The 19,330-nt window shown below is 35.9% G+C and overlaps 1 protein-coding gene and 1 long non-coding RNA gene across 2 annotated transcripts; both read right to left on the bottom strand.

The window, feature by feature from the left end:
* Positions 1–15,203: 15,203 nt before the first annotated feature.
* On the bottom strand, positions 15,204–18,193 carry LOC149163175 (transcription factor ICE1-like). Its single transcript, XM_089437554.1, has 4 exons — positions 16,627–18,193; positions 16,222–16,494; positions 15,956–16,126; positions 15,204–15,620 (listed from the first exon to the last, which is right to left on the bottom strand). Exons 1-4 carry the CDS (start codon positions 17,608–17,610, stop codon positions 15,534–15,536), a joined length of 1,515 nt encoding a protein of 504 aa, XP_089293680.1. The 5' UTR covers positions 17,611–18,193; the 3' UTR covers positions 15,204–15,533.
* Positions 17,719–18,228, bottom strand: LOC149163174 (uncharacterized). The gene is made up of 2 exons (XR_016261973.1): positions 18,109–18,228; positions 17,719–17,968 (listed from the first exon to the last, which is right to left on the bottom strand). It is a non-coding gene; the product is annotated as an uncharacterized LOC149163174 (long non-coding RNA).
* Between the last annotated feature and the right edge of the window lie 1,102 nt (positions 18,229–19,330).

The following is a 19,330-nucleotide window of genomic DNA, read 5'->3' as shown; positions in this document are numbered from 1 at the left end:
TTTAATGGTTAGAGTTTTGAGTTGTGGAAACTCAAAATGGAGGATCTGTTGGTGGATAAAGATCAGTGGATCACGATAGATCCAGGTACTAAACCAACGGAGTGTCTGATGAAGAATGGAAGAAGTTGGATCAGAAGGCAAAGAGCATAATACAATTGTGTGTCTCAGATTCAGTATTGTTGAATGTATCAGGGGAAGCTATGGTGAAGGCTTTGTGGGACAAGTTAGTGACTTTGTACCAATATAAGTCTCTGGTGAATAAACTGTTCCTGCGAAAAAAGTTGTATAACCTGAGGATGAAAGATGGAGACTTGGTGATAGAGCATCTGAATGCATTTAATACTATGGTAAGTCAGTTAGCATTTGTTGACATTAAAATTTCAGATGAAGATAAGTGCATAATTTTGTTGTGTTCTCTACCATATTCGTGGGATAGTCTGGTTATTGCAATAGGTAGCAATGCAACTGCCTTGCAGTTTGATGAAATAGTCTCAGCCTTGCTGACGGAGGAGATGAGACGGAAAAATATGGAGAGCCAGAATGGTGATGCCTTGTCTATACGAGGATGGTCCCAGAACAAAAACAAAAATAAGTCATCGAGTGGGAGATCTAAATCTAGAGGGAGATCTAAATCTTCAGGAAAACCTGTAAAGGTGGTGTGCTGGAAATGCGGAAAGGAAGGCCACTTCAAAAGGGAGTGTAAATCTAAAGCTCCTGACAAAGGAAAGGGATCTGATGAGGCTCCTTCTGCAGAGGCAAAAACCACCTCAGATGAAGGTGGGGATGTGTACTTGGCTTCTTCAAGTACACATGTAGATCGCGAGGCATGGTTGATTGACTCAGGTGCATCCTTTCACTTCACTCCCCATAGAGAGTGGTTCTGCGAGTATGAGAAATATGATGGTGGTGATGTCTTCTTGGGGGATGACAGGAAGTCTAAAATCATTGGTCGCGGAAAGGTAAAGTTGAAGTTGCAAAGTGGAAGAGTCAGAACACTTCCGAGTGTTCTACATATTCCTCCATTGGCTAGAAATCTAATTTCTGTAAGCAAGTTGGATGATGCAGGTGTAAAAACAGTGTTCGAGAAGGATACCTACAAGATGGTTCGGGGAGAATTGGTATTGATGCGGGGAGTTCGGATTGGAACTCTGTACAAGCTAAAAGGTAGCACTGTTGTTGATGGGTGCAACAGTTCCGTGGTTCCTGAAAGTGGAGCAGAAAATCTAGTGGTCTCTGGAGAAAAGACCATGTTGTGGCATCAAAAGCTTGGACATATTCGAGAGAAGGGCCTTCAAATGCTTCATGGTAAAGGTATGGTAGAAGGTACGAGTAATAGCTCTTTGGATTTTTATTTCTGTGAAAAATGTGTATACGGGAAGCAGAATTGGGTGAGTTTCCCTTCTGGTGGTAAGAGGGTGAAACATATATTAGAGCCTGTGCACAGTGATGTGTTTGGACCCTTGAAGGTTCCATCACTAGGTAAGTCTGTGTACTATGTATCATTTATAGATGACTTCTCAAGGAATACATGGACATATTTCCTTAAGAAGAAATCTGAAGTCTTTGATAGATTTAAAGAATTTAAGGCTCTAGTGGAAAACTAGATAGAGAAGAAGATAAAGGTGCTGAGGACAGATAATGGTAGAGAGTTTTGCAGTAAGGAATTTGAAGAATTCTGCAAGAAGTGTGGTATAGCACGGCAGAAGACTACTCCATATACACCTCAGCAAAATGGAGTTGCAGAAAGAATGAACAAGACGTTGATGGAAAGAGCAAGAAGCATGCTTAGTGGTGCCGAGTTAGGACAAGAATTCTTGGCAAAGGCGGTGGATACTGCATGTTACCTGGTCAACAGGTCACCTTCATCAGCGTTGGAGGATAAGACTCCACAAGAGGTATGGACTGGTAAGAAACCCTCTCTTTCACATCTGAGGGTATTTGGATGTGATGCATATGTACATGTTCCGAAGGAGAAAAGAACAAAGTTGGATAGTAAATTTGAAAATTGCATCTTTATTGGGTATAAGGATGATTTAAAGGGTTATAATCTTTGGAACCCATTAACAAGGAAGGTTATGTACAGTCGAGATGTGGTGTTCAGAGAGGTTAAAGATATTATTAAACATGAAGTCCAACCAAAGGAACCTGAGAAGATAGAGTTTGAGCTAAAGGAGGAAGAATCAGACTCTACAGCAGAGGAGGAATCAGAATATGAAGAGCCACAAACTCCAGCTATGAGAAGATCAGTTTGAGAAAGAAGGCAGCTAGAAAGGTATAGTCCATCTGCTTTCTGTTCAAATTTTTCTTTTTCTGTTACTGATGATGATCCCATAACTGTGAAGGAAGTAGTGGATTCAGAGGATGGAAAACTCTCGAAAGAGGCCATGGTTGATGAAATGGCATCTGTGCACAAAAATGAGGCTTGGGATCTGGTGGAGTTTTCGGTTGGAAGGAAACCCATTGGCAGCAAATGGGTGTTCAAAAAGAAGACAAATGCAGAAGGAAAAGTGGAGAAATACAAAGCTCGGTTGGTAGAAAAAGGTTATTCCTAGGTGCCAGGAATTGATTTTGGTGATATTTTTTCTCCTGTTGCCAAGGTAACTTCTATTAGATTACTTTTATCTGTTGCTGTTGCTTTTGATTTTGAGGTAGAACAAATGGATGTGAAGACAACATTTCTTCATGGGGATCTGGAAGAGGAGATCTACATGAAGCAACCTGAAGGCTTTGCGATGAGGGGTAAGATAGAACTGGTATGTAAGTTAAAGAAGTCTCTATATGGGTTAAAACAGTCACCAAGGATGTGGTATCAGAAATTTGATACATTTATATGGGGACTTGGCTTCACCAGAAGCAATGTAGATCATTGTGTGTATTTTAAATTAATTGGTGACCGTGTTATTTATCTGGTCTTGTATGTCGATGATATGTTGTTGGTTGGAAATGAAAAAGAAGTTATCCAGGATTTGAAGACCCAATTGTCCTCCAAATTCGACATGAAAGATCTTGGTGCTGCAAACTGTATTTTGGGAATGGAAATTAAAAGAGATCGGGCAAAGAGGAAGCTCTGGTTAAACCAGAGGAAGTATGTCGAGACAATATTGCAGAGGTTTAATATGCAGGATAGTAAACCGGTGAAGGTTCCTATTCCTGTAGGTGTGAGGTTATTTGCTGAACAGTGTCCCAGGACACAAGAAGAGGAAGAGGACATGTCCCGTGTTCCATATGCAAGTGCAGTTGGTAGCCTGATGTATGCAATGTTCTGTACTAGACCAGACATTGCACATGCAGTGGGAGTATTGGGCAGGTTTATGTCAAAACAAGGGAAGGAGCATTGGACAGCAGTGAAGCGGGTTTTTAGGTATTTGTGTGGCACTTGTGATTATGGTTTGTGCTACCAAGGAAGACTAGGATTAGACAGAGTGTTGGATATTCATGGCTTTGTTGATGCAGATTGGGCTGGAGATCTGGATCAGAGAAGATCTACAAGCGGGTATGTGTTTAACCTATTTGGAGGTGCAGTCAGTTGGATGAGTAAGAAACAATCTGTAGTGGCACTGTCAACTACAGAGGCAGAATACATGGCAGCCACTCATGAAAGCAAGGAAGCAGTTTGGTTGTAGAGATTGTGTTCAAGTATGGGGTTAGTACAGGAAGCTATAAGGATAGATTGTGACAGCCAAAGTGCAATTTTCTTGGCAAAGAACCTCGCATATCATTCAAAGACAAAGCACATTGATGTTCAGTATCACTTTGTGAGGGATATGATAGAAGAAAAAAAGTGTTGTTGGTAAAGGTGGATACTTTGAAGAATATTGCAGATGCATTGAAAAAATCTATGAGCTTTAAGAAGTTCTCTTGGTGTAGAGAGACAATGGGCATTTCAAGGCTGGAAAAATGACTAAGTTCTCTTGTGGCCCCTTGTGGAAAGAAAAAAACAAGTGGGAGAATGTTGGGTTGTGTTATATTCTTTCCACATAGTTAACAGAGGGTTTGAGGGGCACCCGTAACCCCACTTTATGGGATCTGGGGCAGTGCCCCGGAAAATTTTGGTTTTGGACCCTATGTGAGGTTGGGCGGACCCACCTATGGTTTTGTGCGTGATTTTCGCACATGTGTTTTTGGACGCGATGGTTTTCATTCCATGGAATTGGATGTTTCGGCATGTATAAATATGTATTATAACATTGAAATGAACATAATGAAAATCAAGTTGGTAGTCCTGGTTTTGGGATCCAGGGGAAAATCTCTGTGTATATGTGTTTTATGTGTTTTGCTTTCGCATTATTTATTTTCTATGTTTTAGAATTTGTATGCAGGTAATTTCTATACGGGGTTAAAACCTACATCTCTGACGCTGGAAGGGCTAAATTCCAGCTTCCAAAGTGGTTTTGTGGTTACCTCTGGGTTTCTCTCCTCAGCCTATGGAAATTACGGAGTGATAATAGCAAGGAAGCATTATCTCTCTCCAAAATGGCTAGCAAGTGGGCTACAAAAAACACACACACACGCACACAATACTAGAGCTCTAGGGAAAAATTAACTATAACAATGATGATGAGAATGATCATGGTGAAATGTGGAGAAAACATCTCCTATTTATAACAAAATAATTGCTAGATTTAATGAGGTCAAATAATAGAAAATACTTGTTGGGTCAAATCAAGATCTAAGTGCCTTTGGTATTTTATTATTTTTATGAGAGAAAGAAAGGTAAAAGAAAGTAGTTAATGACCTTTATTATAGGTAACAAACTTAAAAATAATTATTTATTGAGTTTATTAATGAAAACAATTCATAAATAAATGATTTATTAGATTATTTATAATTTAATGGGTAAAATAGTTAGAAATAATGTATACCTAAATGATTTTAAAAATTATTTATGAGTTAAAGATAATTCATAAATAAATGAATTATTAAATAAGTTTCATTGAATAAGTCAAATGAGTGGAAATAATTATATTATCTTCACATAAATGAGTAAAATTATGAAAATAACATTAAATTATTGAATTTATGTGTTATTTTCATGTAAATGGGTAAAATTATTACAAATAACTTAAGAAAAATGGTTGATTAGACTATTTTTCTTAGATAGAAGTTGATTTTTATGTATAAAATCTCTCCCAACATGATGTATTTCAATTGACCTAATAATTTTGGTTAGGCGATCATTTTTTGTGTAATAACAATATCATAAGAAAAATATCTACATGAATCAATGCATAAACTATAGTAATAAAAATGAAGTAAGTTAACAAAGTACAATATATGTTAAAGTGTAACAATGTTATTATTTTAATAATACCAATAAAGATACATTTTAACTTTGGATTTATTAGGCATTGATAGGGATCAAATCCACTGTGGAAACGTTTTCTAAATTAAAAAACAAAAGAGAGAGAGAGAGGAGAAAGCTTTATACCTAGAGATTTGTTACTTCTCGATACATGATAAGTCAAGAATTGAGATAAAGCTATATTAGTTTTACTATTATGTAATTTAAGAAAATTAACACATATTTTGATAATATATCTTCTTATTGCATTGAGAGGCGCTCTACAGCCCAGTGTGGGGATAGATCTCACGTCAACACGTAAACATGTAATGTTTAACATTTACATATGGGGGTAGATCTCAAACGTAAACATGTGAACATGTAAACATTTAACATTTAACAATTAACATTTTTAATCTAATGTCAGCCCTATTTAAAAACCAATCTAATTATTATTATGTATAAACACAATATAAATTTAAAATATAAAGAGGTTTCAAAAAAGAGGTATGGTAAATAAATAAAACGATTTTTTATACTTACTCTAGAGTTATGGTAAATAAATAAAAATATAAATAAACCAACCTAGATCCATCTTAGCTCCGGATCTATCAAGTGTCGAGAGGGATCAAATCTCTTGAGGTGCAAACCTCTTTTTTGAGTGCAAAACTTGAGGAAAGGTATGCACCTCGAAAGATTTGATCCCTCTCGGTGCTTGATAGATCTGGAGTTAAGATGGATCTAGGTTGGTTTCAGTCGTGTAAGGCCAAGAAAAATCTATCGAAGATATGATTAATTTTATCAATAATATGTAAAAACATCTAATATTAATATAATCATTTTATATATGCTAAATATGTTTGAGATTAATCTAGTCATTTTAATTTTAAATGTGCTTAGTTACCTCAGTTTATTGAGATGATAAATAGCATTAATAAATTTAATGATGAAAAATGATGAAATAAAAACTTTCAATGCAAAGTGACAATGTAATAGTGTTGAATGATAGAAAATGTGAATAATAAGAAAGTAGTCAATTACAAATAGTCTTCATTGTGATTAATATCAAACTATTTTCTTCTACTATTCTTATTATCACTCTTGTTACTTTTGTCATCTTTTCATATCAATTATATGAAAATGACAGTTGAAATCGTAAACCATTTAAATATTTAGCTCGAGTTGTTGTAGTAAATATCATACCTTGTCTCTCTTGCTCTCCAATATTAATAGGTTGAATTACTATAACACAAAAATCAATGTACATTGCCAATAATGTTTTGTGCTTACACTAGAATCAATGCACAATGTTAATCCAAAAACTTCAAAATTAATGTACCATCATACATTCAATTACATCAAATCAGAAATCAACATCTACACTGAAATCAATGCATCTAATGCAAGTAATCGAAGAGGATTAGAAATCAACATCTACACTCAAATCAATCCATCTAGTCCAAGTAAGCAAATAGGATTAGAAACCAGTAGTTACACTCAAATCAATGCATCTAGTGCAAGCAATCAAATAGGATTAGAAATCACCATCTACACTAAAATCAATGCATTTAGTGCAAGAAATCAAGTAAGATTATAAATCATCTACATTGAAATCAATGCATTTAGTGCAAGCAATCAAATATTATTAGAAATCGACATCTACACTAAAATCAATGCATTTAGTGCAAGCAATAAAATAGGATTAGAAATCATCATCCACATTGAAATCAATGCATTTAGTGCAAGAAATAAAATAGGATTAGAAATAATCTACATTGAAATCAATGCATCTAGTGCATGAAATCAAATATCATTATAAATCAACATCTACACTAAAATCAATGCATCTAGTGCAAGTAATCAAATAGTATTAGAAATCACCATCTACAATGAAATCAATGCATCTAGTGCAATAAATATTCTTCCCTCTCTCCCCCCTCCATCTATATCTATATCTCCCTCCATTTATCATTCTTTGTCTCTCCATACCACCCCCCCAAACACACATGCTATCTCACTCCATATCTATCAATCTCTCTATCCTTTCGCCCCTCTCTCCATCTCTCTCTTCTTCCCTCTCTTCATCTTCCATCTATATCTCTATCTCCCTTTTTCTCTCTATATCACCCCCAAAACGCACACTCTCTTTATCCAATCTATCTATCTATCCCTCTCTCTCTCTCTCTCCAACTATGTGACTATATCCCTCCCTTTCTCCTTCTCTCCCCCATTCTCTCCATATCTCCTTCTTTGTCTCTTTATCTCATCCCTAAACATACACACTCTCTCTCCATCTCTCCCTTGTCACTCCATCTCTCTCTCTACTTCTCACTCTCTATGTCTTTCTTCTTCCCTCCCACTCTCCCCCTCCAACTCCATCTCTCTATCCCTCCCTCTCTACTCCTCTCTCTTCCTTCCTCTCTCTCCCTTTCTCTCCTACCTCCCTCTCTCTTCCCCCATCTTTCTCTCTCTCTTTCTCTCTCCAACTATGTTACTATATCCCTCCCTCTCTCCTTCTCTCCCCCCTTCTCTCCATATCTCCTTCTTTGTCTCTTTATCTCACCCCTAAACATACACACTCTCTCTCCATCTCTCCCTTGTCACTCCATCTCTCTCTCCACTTATCGCACTTTATGTCTTTCTTCTTCCCTCCCACTCAACCCTCTCCAATTACATCTCTCTATCGCTCCCTCTGTACCCCTATCTCTCAAGTACTCTCTCTCATCCTTCCTCTCTCTCCCTTTCTCTCCTACCTCCCTCTCTCTTCCCCCATCTCTCTCTCTCTCTCTCTCTCTCTACCCTCCAATCCTCTCATATCTCCCTCCCTCTCTCCTTCTCTCTCTCTCCCCTGTCCATATTTGTGTCTCCCTCTCCCTCTTTTACCCTTCTCTGCCTCTCTCTCTCTCTCTTCATTCCTCTCTCCCCTCTCCTTCAGTTTATCTACATCTCTCCCTTTTCACTCTCCATATCTCTGCACCTCTATCATCTATGTCTTTGTTCTTCCCTCCCATATATATCTAGAGTTAATATATATCAAGATATATTAATATATATTCTAATATAACAAATTTTATATGTATTAATCCAAAGTTATGAAATTTAATAGTATTAATATTATAATATATTACTATGAATATTAGATTTAATAATATTACTAATATTGATCTTTTAATATTAATATTAGGGTTAATAATGTTTTTTCCCATGATATTAAAAATAATTTGGGTCATAGGATTTACCAAAATAAAACCTCTCTTTTGAGTGTTCATGAGTATAAATAGGTTTATGGAGTAAATATAAAAAGAGGTTTTATTTATTTACCATACCTCTTATAAATATAGTATTTTCCAATGGTATTTACAATACCTATCCCCCTCCAACTCCATCTCTCTATCCCTCCCTCTCTACTCCTCTCTCTCACTTTCTCTCTTACCTCCCTCTCTCTTCCCCATCTCTCTCTCTCTCTCTCTCTCTCTCTCTACCCTCCAATCCTCTCACTATCTCCCTCCCTCTCTCCTTCTCTCTATCCCCCATCCATCTTTGCGTCTCCCTCTCCCTCTCTTACCCTTATCTACCTCTCGCAATCCTCTCCCTCTCTCTCTTCATTCCTCTCTCCCCTCTCCTTCAGTTTATCTACATCTTTCCCTTGTCACTCCCCATATCTCTCCACCTCTATCACTCTATGTTTTTGTTCTTCCCTCCCATATATATCTAGAGTTAATATATATCATGATATATTATAATATAACAAATTTAATATTGTATTAATCCAAAGTTATTAAATTTAATAATATTAATATTAAAATATATTAATATGAATGTTAGATTTAATAATAATCTTTTAATTTTTTGTGCTTACACTGAAATCAATGCACAATGTTAATCAAATCACTTTAAAATTAATGTACCATTATACATTCAATTACATCAAATCAAAAATCAACATCTACACTGAAATCAATTCATCTAATGCAAGCAATCAAATAATATTAGAAAATAAAATTTACACTAAAATCAATACATCTAATGCAAGCAATCAAATAGGATTAGGAATCAACATCTACACTCAAATCAATGCATCTAGTGCAAGAAAATAGGATTAGAAACCAACATCTACACTGAAATCAATGCATTTAGTGCAAGATCTCAAATAGGATTAGAAATCACCATCAACATTGAAATCAATGCATTTAGTGCAAGCAATCAAATAGGATTAAAAATCATCTACATTGAAATTAATGCATCTAGTGCAAACAATCAAATATTATTAGAAATCAACGTCTACATTGAAATCAATGCATCTAGTGCAAGCAATAAAATAGGATTAGAAATCACCGTCTACACTAAAATCAATGCATTTAGTGCAATCAATCAAATAGGATTATAAATAATTTACATTGAAATTAATGCATTTAATGCATGAAATCAAATATCATTAGAAATCAACATCTACACTAAAATCAATGCATCTAGTGCAAGCAATCAAACATGATTAGAAATCACCGTCTACCCTTCTCTCTCTCCCCCTTCCATCTTTGTGTCTCCCTCTCCCTCCCTTACCCTTCTCTACCTCTCTCACTCCTCTCCCCCTCTCTCTTCATTCCTCCTCTCCCCTCTCTTTCAGTTTATCTGCATCTCTCCCTTGTCACTCCCCCTATCTCTCCACCTCTATCACTCTATCTTTGTTCTCCCCTCCCATATATATCTAGAGTTAATATATATCATGATATATTAATATATATTATAATATAACAAATTTAATATTGTATTAATCAAAAGTTATTAAATTTAATAATATTAATATGAATATTAAATTTAATAATAATAATAATATTTTAATATTAATATTAGGGTTAAAAATGTTTTTTTTCATGGTATTAATAATAATTCGACCCGTGGTATTTGACCCATATGCTTCACCTAAATAAAACATTTTTTTGAGTGTTCGTAAATATAAAGAAGTTTATGGAGTAAATATAAAATGAGGTTTTTATTTATTTACCACACTTCTGGCTTATTTATATTTTTATTTATTTATCATATCTCTTTTATTTACCATGGTATTTGGCCCATAGGCTTCATATATAATTAGATGTTAATTTCTAATCCCGATGGATCAAATCTCTAGGGGTGCAACCCTTTCCTCAAGTTTTGCACTAAAAAAGGAGGTTCCCTCAAATCTCTAGAGGTGCAACCCTTTCCTCAAGTTTTACGCTCAAAAAAGAGGTTTGATCCTGGAGAGATTTGATCTCTCTTCGGGCTTGATAGATCAAATGATTGAATTGAGGCTTCTGTGATCCAAATCACAACAAATTTCATTTTTGGCGTAAATCACAAGAGGTTTGCACCTAGAGAGATTTGATCTCTCTTCGGGCTTGGATCAAATGATTGAATTGAGGCTTCTGTGATCCATATCAAATATAAGATAGTTTCTTTGGCGTAAATCACAACAAATTTCATTTTTGGCGTAAATCACAAGAAATTTCATTTTCGAACCAATAAGTGTGGTTCATCATTAGGACAAGTTGAATGAGCATATCAGGCTTCGTATGATTAAATAGATAGAGCAGAAACTCCAACTGTTGTATTCCAAGACCAGGTAACAGCTATATTGACAACGACTCAATTTGACTAGAGACCCTTTTTAACCACTTATATCTATTAAAATAAATTATAACCTAAATTAATTTACATTAATAATTAGTTGTCAAAGATTTTGCATCTAAAAAGAAAGAGTAATTAATAATTAAATATAAACATTATTAAATATATAAAAATACACATATATATATATATATATATATATATATATATATATATATATATATAAAAGATATAAGTCAAAGGGGCTATTCTATATACCAATAAATAATAAATTAATTATAAATTAAATTAATTTTTAATAATAGCTATAAATAGAACTTAACAAATATGAAATAATCCACTAAGTAAATTTAAAAATAAATAAATAAATAAATAAGAATAAAAATAAATAAATATGAATAAATAAATAATAATAATAATCATAATCATAAAATAAATAAACAAATAAATAGAAAGTCAACCAAGTTATTAAGTCTAAATAATGGAGTAGTTAGTTATAAAAGTTATAAAAATTGGGGTAATATCTAAATAGCAAGTTGTAATATTATTTACATTTATAATATTACTAATAAAATAATAAATTAATTTTAATTCAAGGGTTAGTTCAATATATAAAAACTAGAGTAATTAAAGGGTAAAAAAAAATAAAAATAAAAACTAAATAAATAAATATTCAAAATTAAAGGTCAAAAAATCAAATTAATTTCAAGCTTATTTTCTCTACGTTAAAAAAAAAAGGCTACTACAAACCTTCAGACTAAAAGAACCTCAAGGAAGGAAGGCCCCAAGAAACAAGAAAATCAGGGGAAAAAAATCTTAAAAGACCACAGGGAAAAACCAAACAAAGGGAAGGGAAGGCAGAAAGACCACAACTAGGAGGAGAGGCTGGGACGCAACAGCTACTAGGAGGAGAGGTTGGAACGCAACAGCTACTGATCTTCCAACCATCCTCCCTATTGAGATTGTTTGGCCTTTTTTCAATCTCAAGCGCTTCCCTAAATTCTTGGTGATGGAAATGGGAAACTCTAGCAATCACACTAGCCTCCTCAATGCCCACATGATGATTGATTTTCTCCACATGCTCTGCTAAAGCAGAGGACTTGGCTCTTCTATGTTTAAGATCAGCTGCATGCTCACTAATCCTTTGATTAATGGCATAATTTCGTTTAATAATATGTGCTAATCCTATATATATATATATATATATATATATATATATATTCTAATCACATTCTTTTATTTTCTTTTTATTATTTCTTAACATATATATTTATTACATTAGCATTCTAATCATATTCCTTTTACAAATTATTTCATGTTATTGGATATAATATATAATGTAATTCATTCTCTAAACATTTATTTAAATAAATGCAACTTGTTCATTTTTAAATGTATTATTATTGACATCTTACCTTATATCATTAAAAGTTAACTATATAAATTAATAACATAGTGCAAAACATTCTATTTAGGACATACATCAGTTTGTTCCATATATGTGTCTATCTAAGTATCACATGTTATCTCTATATTTTAAATAAGGGCATTAACCTATCATCTTGATTATCATTACAAACAAAAACAAATAAAAGACTAAAACAAAAGACTCTTCTTATGAGTTGGTTGAAATTGCACATTGCAGACTAAACCAATAATGGGTGTATATTTTTTTTTAAATATAATATTATTCACCATCTAACAAATATCTTATCATTCACCATTTAACTAACCAGATGCAAATGGCACATTACCTATCTTATTATTCACCATTTAACTAACAAGATGAAAATGGCACATTACCTATCTTATTATTCACCATTTAACTAACAAGATGAAAATGGCACATTACCAATAGTTGACTTAATGCATGGAGTATAATAGTTACAAATATAGAATTTGTATCAAAATAAAATAGGAATTGTCCATCATTGACTTAATATATAGCATATATTACTTATTTTAAATTTATAATGTGTATCACTTACTTTATAAAATTAAATTTTAAATATAATTGAAAAATCATTAAATTAAAATTAAATAATTAATAATAAAATATTTAATCGATCATAAATTATACATATATTTAAAATAACTAGAAATATATTCAAAATTAATAATATAATATCCATTTATAATAATTTAGGTATGATATTCAAATTTATGTAAAATAATGAATCTTATACACTGATTAATTTGAACTAGAACCATGATATGTAACTGAATTGGCAATGACAAACTCCTTTAACAATATACAGAAATTTTAAGTTCAAAACGAGCGGGTGGTAAATTGATTATGATTATTTGCATCAGGTTAAAATACTTTAAAGAAAATTGTTGCTTTCGAACGCAATACGAGAACCTTAGATTCATTATCAGGTATGGCCGACCATGTAACAACAAAAGAGACATATAAAGAGACTTAATACCAAACCACCTGTGAGTTGATAAAAACTATGACATATAAAAGAAAAAATAATAATGTAGAAATAAGTGATATTAGATAATGAATCAATAAAAAATAAAATATTAAAAAACATGATAGAAACGAGTAAAGTTTTATTACCATTTTCATATGAACAAACATTATAAAATATTAAATAAATGATTTTTTCAAGTGTGGTTCACGTTGTTGTGTGGTGCCACACTAATATTTATTAGTAATAATTTGGGCCTATCTACTGGCCATTTTAATATGTTGGGTTAACTTCAAAGGCGTTAAATGATTTTTTCAAAGGGGATTCGCAATAATTCAGGCGGATTAATATGTTGTGTCTAACCTCAAGGGTTTTGAGGACCTCTTAAGTGGCAAGGTACTTAGTAACAGCGCTGTGACTTCCCAATTGGCAAAGTACTTAGCAACGGACCTCTTAATTGGCAAGGTACTTAGCAACGGACCTCCTAATTGGCAAGGTACTTAGCAACAGCGTTGTGACCTCCCAATTGGCAAGGTACTTAACAACGACCCTGTGACCTCCCAATTGGCAAGAAACTTAACATTGGGAACTCAACCAACTAAACTATCCTTGAGAATTAAAGGAATGATAAAAATAAGTGATATTGTATTAAAAATTATTAAAAATTCCATATGATCACAAACATTATAAAATATTAAAAAAATGATAGAATTGAGTGATGTTATACTACCATTCTCATCTGGTTAAAAAACAATGCAAGTATCGTTCATCTTGTCCATGGAACCCACGCTTTGTACGTATTACATATGCCTGCTTCAGAGAGCCCACATGGCATAAAATGAGCATGCCACATAGATCCATAACCTCCTCTGACATGATTCCAATTCCACACGGCTAGTGTTGTTCTACTACTCGTTATGGTACACATGCTGACACAACACGCCGAGTTATTTTGCTTAGAATGCGAGTGCCGAGGAACCACATTTAGCTACATCCAAAACCCCCCCTATCCCAACAGGTCCCTACCTAAATCCTAAATCTAAAAAACAAAAATAAGAGGAACCTACCACCTTACAACGCTAAATCCACCTATTTTCTAGCTGTCCCTACTTGGAAGAGCTAATCAACCCAGTTTCTAGTTAGGGATTAAAGATAATTCCTAAACTTGAAAAGACGGTTTTGTAGAAGAGTACACTTACTTTACTTATTTAAAGAATTTAAAGGTTGATATGTGTCATGTACCAAGCAGGACACAAAGTGTTTTGATTTGATTTAAAAAAATATTATATGCAATAGTTGAAACGAACTGAATGACAAGATTACACCTAAAAACCAGTTGGTTTTGAATTGATTTGATTCAATGATTTCAAACTTTTAGGGAATAGTTGGAAGGAAATGTGGTGGGTGTTATAATGATTTCAAACTTTTAGGGAATAGTTGGTAGGAAATGTGGTGGGTGTTATAATGATTTCAAACTTTTAAGGAATAGTTGGAAGATAATGTGGCGGGTGTTATAAAGAGACGAAATATATGGAATAATTTCAAAGAAAAAGAGGAACAAAGCTGTGCTGTCTTAACCTTCAAACAGAAAACCATTCATACACACTGAGAATTCAAAATTGTACCACATGTACTTTATGCTTTAGTTGTTGAAAGCTAATAACCATGATTCATATTCATTCCATCATTCTAAATAATGTCCTGTCAAGTTAGGTGTGTGTTTGGCTCCACTGGCATTAAGACAATTTCCCCATTGATTATTTCTGTTAGAGAATGTTGTACATTGCAATGATGCATATTGCAAGCAAGTACATGAGGCAGGGCCTTGTAATCCACCTACCAACAATCAAAGTATTCTGTAATTCACTATCATGACACAACAGAGTTTGAAATTCAAAGACTAATGCAGGAAGAAAAAGCTTTGAAATTTAATCTTTCTCTATAATATCTCGAGAGGGCAATACATAATAAGAAGCCACTGTACATGAGGATCTCATGTTCCATGATGATGGGCAACAGAGAAACAAATAAGACCAACAATGCAGACTCTCCCTGATGGGCATCAATACTCGGAATATGCCAGTGGTAGAAAACGCAGGGGGTCATAAAAAGTTTTGTTAGTTGCAGAAATATATAAAGTTGTATAAGGATACCTAGATAAAGTATGGTTAGTGGCTAGTATACAACTCTCTGCAAATTATGGGATGGGGTGAGGGGGCCAAACCACTGAGCTACATTGTTATCTGATGACTGTTTGCAGTGTGCAAAAGAACGGCTTTGATCTCCTCCAGTGCAATATCCCCTCCCCCTCTGGACTGCTGCATCACAGCAAGAGACAACAACAGTTAATCCCTAACCAGTGAAACGACCAATTCCAGAAAAGTTGAATTGTTCTAGGAATCCATTGCTTCCATGGTTTTTTTTTATTTTGTCTGTTCTTCACCCAGAAGTGTCAGAATTATTAAAAAAAAAAACAATTATTCTTCAACCAGAAGCGCCAGAATAACAAAAAAACTCTGGAAGCAATGGATTCCCAAAACGAATTCAACGAAACTAAAGAATTTGCAGGAATCCAAATAACTTAAATCAAGCGCAGAGAGATTCAATACATGAGTAAATGAGTGACGAGAGCTTCTTGTACCCTTTTGCTCACCTCTGCTCGGAAAACGTCCAAAGCAAATCCATTAAAGCAGCTAATAACAGCCTGTTGAACATCAAGGCCAAGCTCATCCAAAGCCCTCATTGTGGAAAGCAACAATCCGGGCCTTCTCGCACAAAACATGTGAATGTTGAGGGACCTTCCATCTCGGGTCTTTACCTCTACCTGCACCGAAAAACAAGCAAGCGTTACAACATATAAACATTCATCATTGAGAAGTTGAGAACTCATAAATATAAGTAGCTTTTTATCACAAGTACCCTTGCAGGCTGAGAATCTGATGCCTCTGAGTGCGCAGGCAGTGAAATGGGAGGACATTCTTCCTTGATACGGCAAGGGATAAGCGGTGGCGTGGAAGGAGTCAAGGGATAATGGAAGGCAGAAGGAACAGGCAGATTCAGAGGTAGAGGCAGGGCAGTAGCTGACAGTGGCCTCTCTGAAGTCCCTTCCAGTTCTGTATGGAGATCATTTATACGCTGCAGAAGTTCCTTCAAGTACTCAATCGCATCGCCAAGAATCGATGCCCTGTCCATCTGCAGCAAGTCATGCAAAACAATTTCAAGATGCGCAGATGTTAGGTGTATCCATCAAGAAGATGAAATGGAAAAGAATGAAAACTAGGGAAAGAATTTGTTGAAAAGCTATAGAAAGAATCTGCTGAAGACCTTTGAAATCTTGGGAACAACTGAGCGAAGCATGTAGAGGCGATCGTTCAGCTTCTTTCTGCGCCTACGCTCTGCCATGAGATTCTTTGCAGGCAAGCCCTTCTTTTTCCCTTTATCTGCTGGAGGGCCAGGGCCAGGGGCGGGGCCATCTTGACCTGACATGGCTTGTTCCGGTTTGGCGTCGTCGGTTTCATAAAGCAACCCTGACCCACCGCCTCCGCTCTCGTCGTCCATGTTGTCTTCTCCTGCCAATTGCTCTTCACCTTCCTCCTCGGGATTCGAAATCTGGACCCGGACCCCGTCTCCTTTGGGAGACTTGGGCAATGCCCTGGTGTTGGGGCTCTCTTCGTCAGGCAACAATGGGGCTGGCGAGGAATGCCTGGCCATGGCTCGCTTCTGAAATAAAGTGGCCTGGCCACGCTCAGCTTTAGACCTACTGCCTAACAATGATGACCCGGGATCGTGACCACCTCTGACGAGAAGACCGCTCAGGCCACTGTCTACTACGCCGCCATTGACGAGCATGCCATTATAGTCATTTCCTGCAAATTGCAGGCAAGGACTCAGACTGCCAACCGGAGTTGAGGAGGGCATGGAGGAACCGAGCAGCTGAATCCCGCTGGGGTTAAAAAGAAGCGAGGGTGCATTAAACCCCGAAACCATGGCTCCCCCAATCCCAAAATTGACAGGAGAAGGCAACGACGGACTCCCCATCAATCCCACATTGCCATCGAAATTGCTCGTACTGGAAGCTCCCGCACCAGCGTCTAGAAGAGAAGACATGCTTGTATTTGGAAGCGTTTTCTTTCTGGGTACAAAAGACATGAATGACTGTACACGGGAAGGATCCAAACTGAACGCACTTGATGTTTCAGGGGCAGAAACAAACGAAGAAGTATAGGCCAGTTCATCCATGAGAGAGTTATTATCCTGGCCCCCTGGCATATACCATTCATCTTCCAGCATGGCTTTAAAGGACTCCATCTGCTCTATTCAAAAACAAAGAAGTAGCTTAGAGGTTCTGTTCAAAACCCCATAAAACCAAAATGCATAGAGCTTATACTCCACCCTGCGACTCTGGCATGTCCGAAGTTTTACTCTAGACAAATCGATGCATTAACCTCTTTCCAGTGCCTATCAGTGGTCGCGGGTACCAGTCTCACTGCGGTCTATAGTAGCTAGCCCAGTGGGAAAGAGGGAGCATATTATGGCACAATACTCGAAAAAAACACCAGCAGCAGCCACATGGAGATGCCTGAGCGCGTTTTCCTCCTCGAACCTCTCGCGGGACCAATACTGGGCATCCAACGCAGTCTACTAATTTCCAGAGAAGGAGCGTTACCTACATAAATAATGCGAGTTCAATGAATTTTATAACGGAGAAGCAGCACAGTTGCCCAGATGTCGATATGAGAGGAAAATATTAGACGGGCGGTCGCGGCTCTGAGTATGAGCAGAGATTTGTTTCAGAAAAAAACGCACCGATTGGAATAAAATGATGAGCAATTTCCTCTTCTTCAATAAAACGCCTTTCCCAACACGCCATTGCCCTTCCTGCCTTGCCCTGCTTGCTTTCTCACGCACCCACCCACCCATTTCTATCGCCTCTCCTCCCCCCTCCTTCATCCATCCCTTTTGCTTCGCTGGCTTTTCACATCCATAAATTGCGGTTACGTTTCTCATCCTTGTCCACTCTCACGGGGTTAAGCCTCCTAATTACTAAAGGCTAAGGCTAGCTTGAGGGTGAGGGTAGTGATTGTGGAATACGGTTTGATTTTGCAAAGGTTTCTTCAATAATTCTTTATTTCTCCTCGAGCTAAGCTCTATAACATTCAAAGTTGCCAGCGTGGTGTTGCTTTCTCTGGTCAAAGTTTTATTCTATTATTTTAAAGTATCGGCTGGTCACCAATTGCATGATCGTACATATTGAGCGAGTTCATGGCACTCATAGCCCTCGAGACACAAAGAGTGTGTGTGAACCCAAAGAGAGGTGGGTGGGTTGAACTTGGTGACCTCCTAAAGCTACAAAGCATTCGATTGGGAGACAATACCCATGGAGTGAGTTTAGGACACTCATTGTTCCCTTTCATATTGTGATAGGAGGAGTGTGTGAACATAAAGAGTAGTTGGATTTGACCCTTCGACCTTTGTGAGTTGTAAAGTATTGAGAGGAGGTTGGATGATTGATCTATATATTGTTATAGATATTTCATTAGAATGGTTCATCGCAACATAATGTTTTAAAAAAAAAATTACTAGGTAACATTATATTGAAGATTGCAGACTTAATATTTTTAACTTTAACACAAAAATTATTGAAATAAGTTAAAAATTAAAATGAAAGAGACAAGTAATGGCACACCATCCATATAACAAACATAAGATGTACCTTGTGAAAACCCAATACTAGAAAAACCTAGCTAGAAGCTAAGGCCCATGCTTTGCTCTTTTCTTCTTAGTTATCCTAGTACAAAGAAATGGGCATTCACTATGGAGATGACATGGACATTATGGTCAATATTGCTACTATAAGGACTACTTCCTTTTATGATCTCTCTCAATATCCCACTCCCAATAATTTTCTCTCCTATGGAAAAGTACTCAATCCCATAAGAATGAAACCCCTACCTTTCCAAGTAGCCTATTATTTAACATAGTCTGATGGTTGTCTAGGGTTGGGATTAGCATTTTTGCATGCCTTAAC

The sequence above is a fragment of the Pinus tabuliformis genome, chromosome 5_2 (genome assembly GCF_031772625.1).
Source record: "Pinus tabuliformis cultivar Carrire ecotype Pingquan chromosome 5_2, CPIR1, whole genome shotgun sequence".
In the NCBI taxonomy this organism is placed as follows: domain Eukaryota; kingdom Viridiplantae; phylum Streptophyta; class Pinopsida; order Pinales; family Pinaceae; genus Pinus; species Pinus tabuliformis.
This window is presented reverse-complemented; position numbering and strand designations above follow the sequence as displayed.

Excerpts from the sequence above, each read along its gene's own strand:
- LOC149163175 (XM_089437554.1), bottom strand. The coding sequence starts at position 17,610 with ATGGAGTCCTTTAAAGCCATGCTGGAAGATGAATGGTATATGCCAGGG. Across the intron at positions 16,495-16,626 it reads TTGTTCCCAAGATTTCAAAG|ATGGACAGGGCATCGATTCT; the intron begins GTCTTCAGCAGA and ends GACTTGCTGCAG. Across the intron at positions 15,621-15,955 it reads TGGACGTTTTCCGAGCAGAG|CAGTCCAGAGGGGGAGGGGA; the intron begins GTGAGCAAAAGG and ends GCTGTGATGCAG.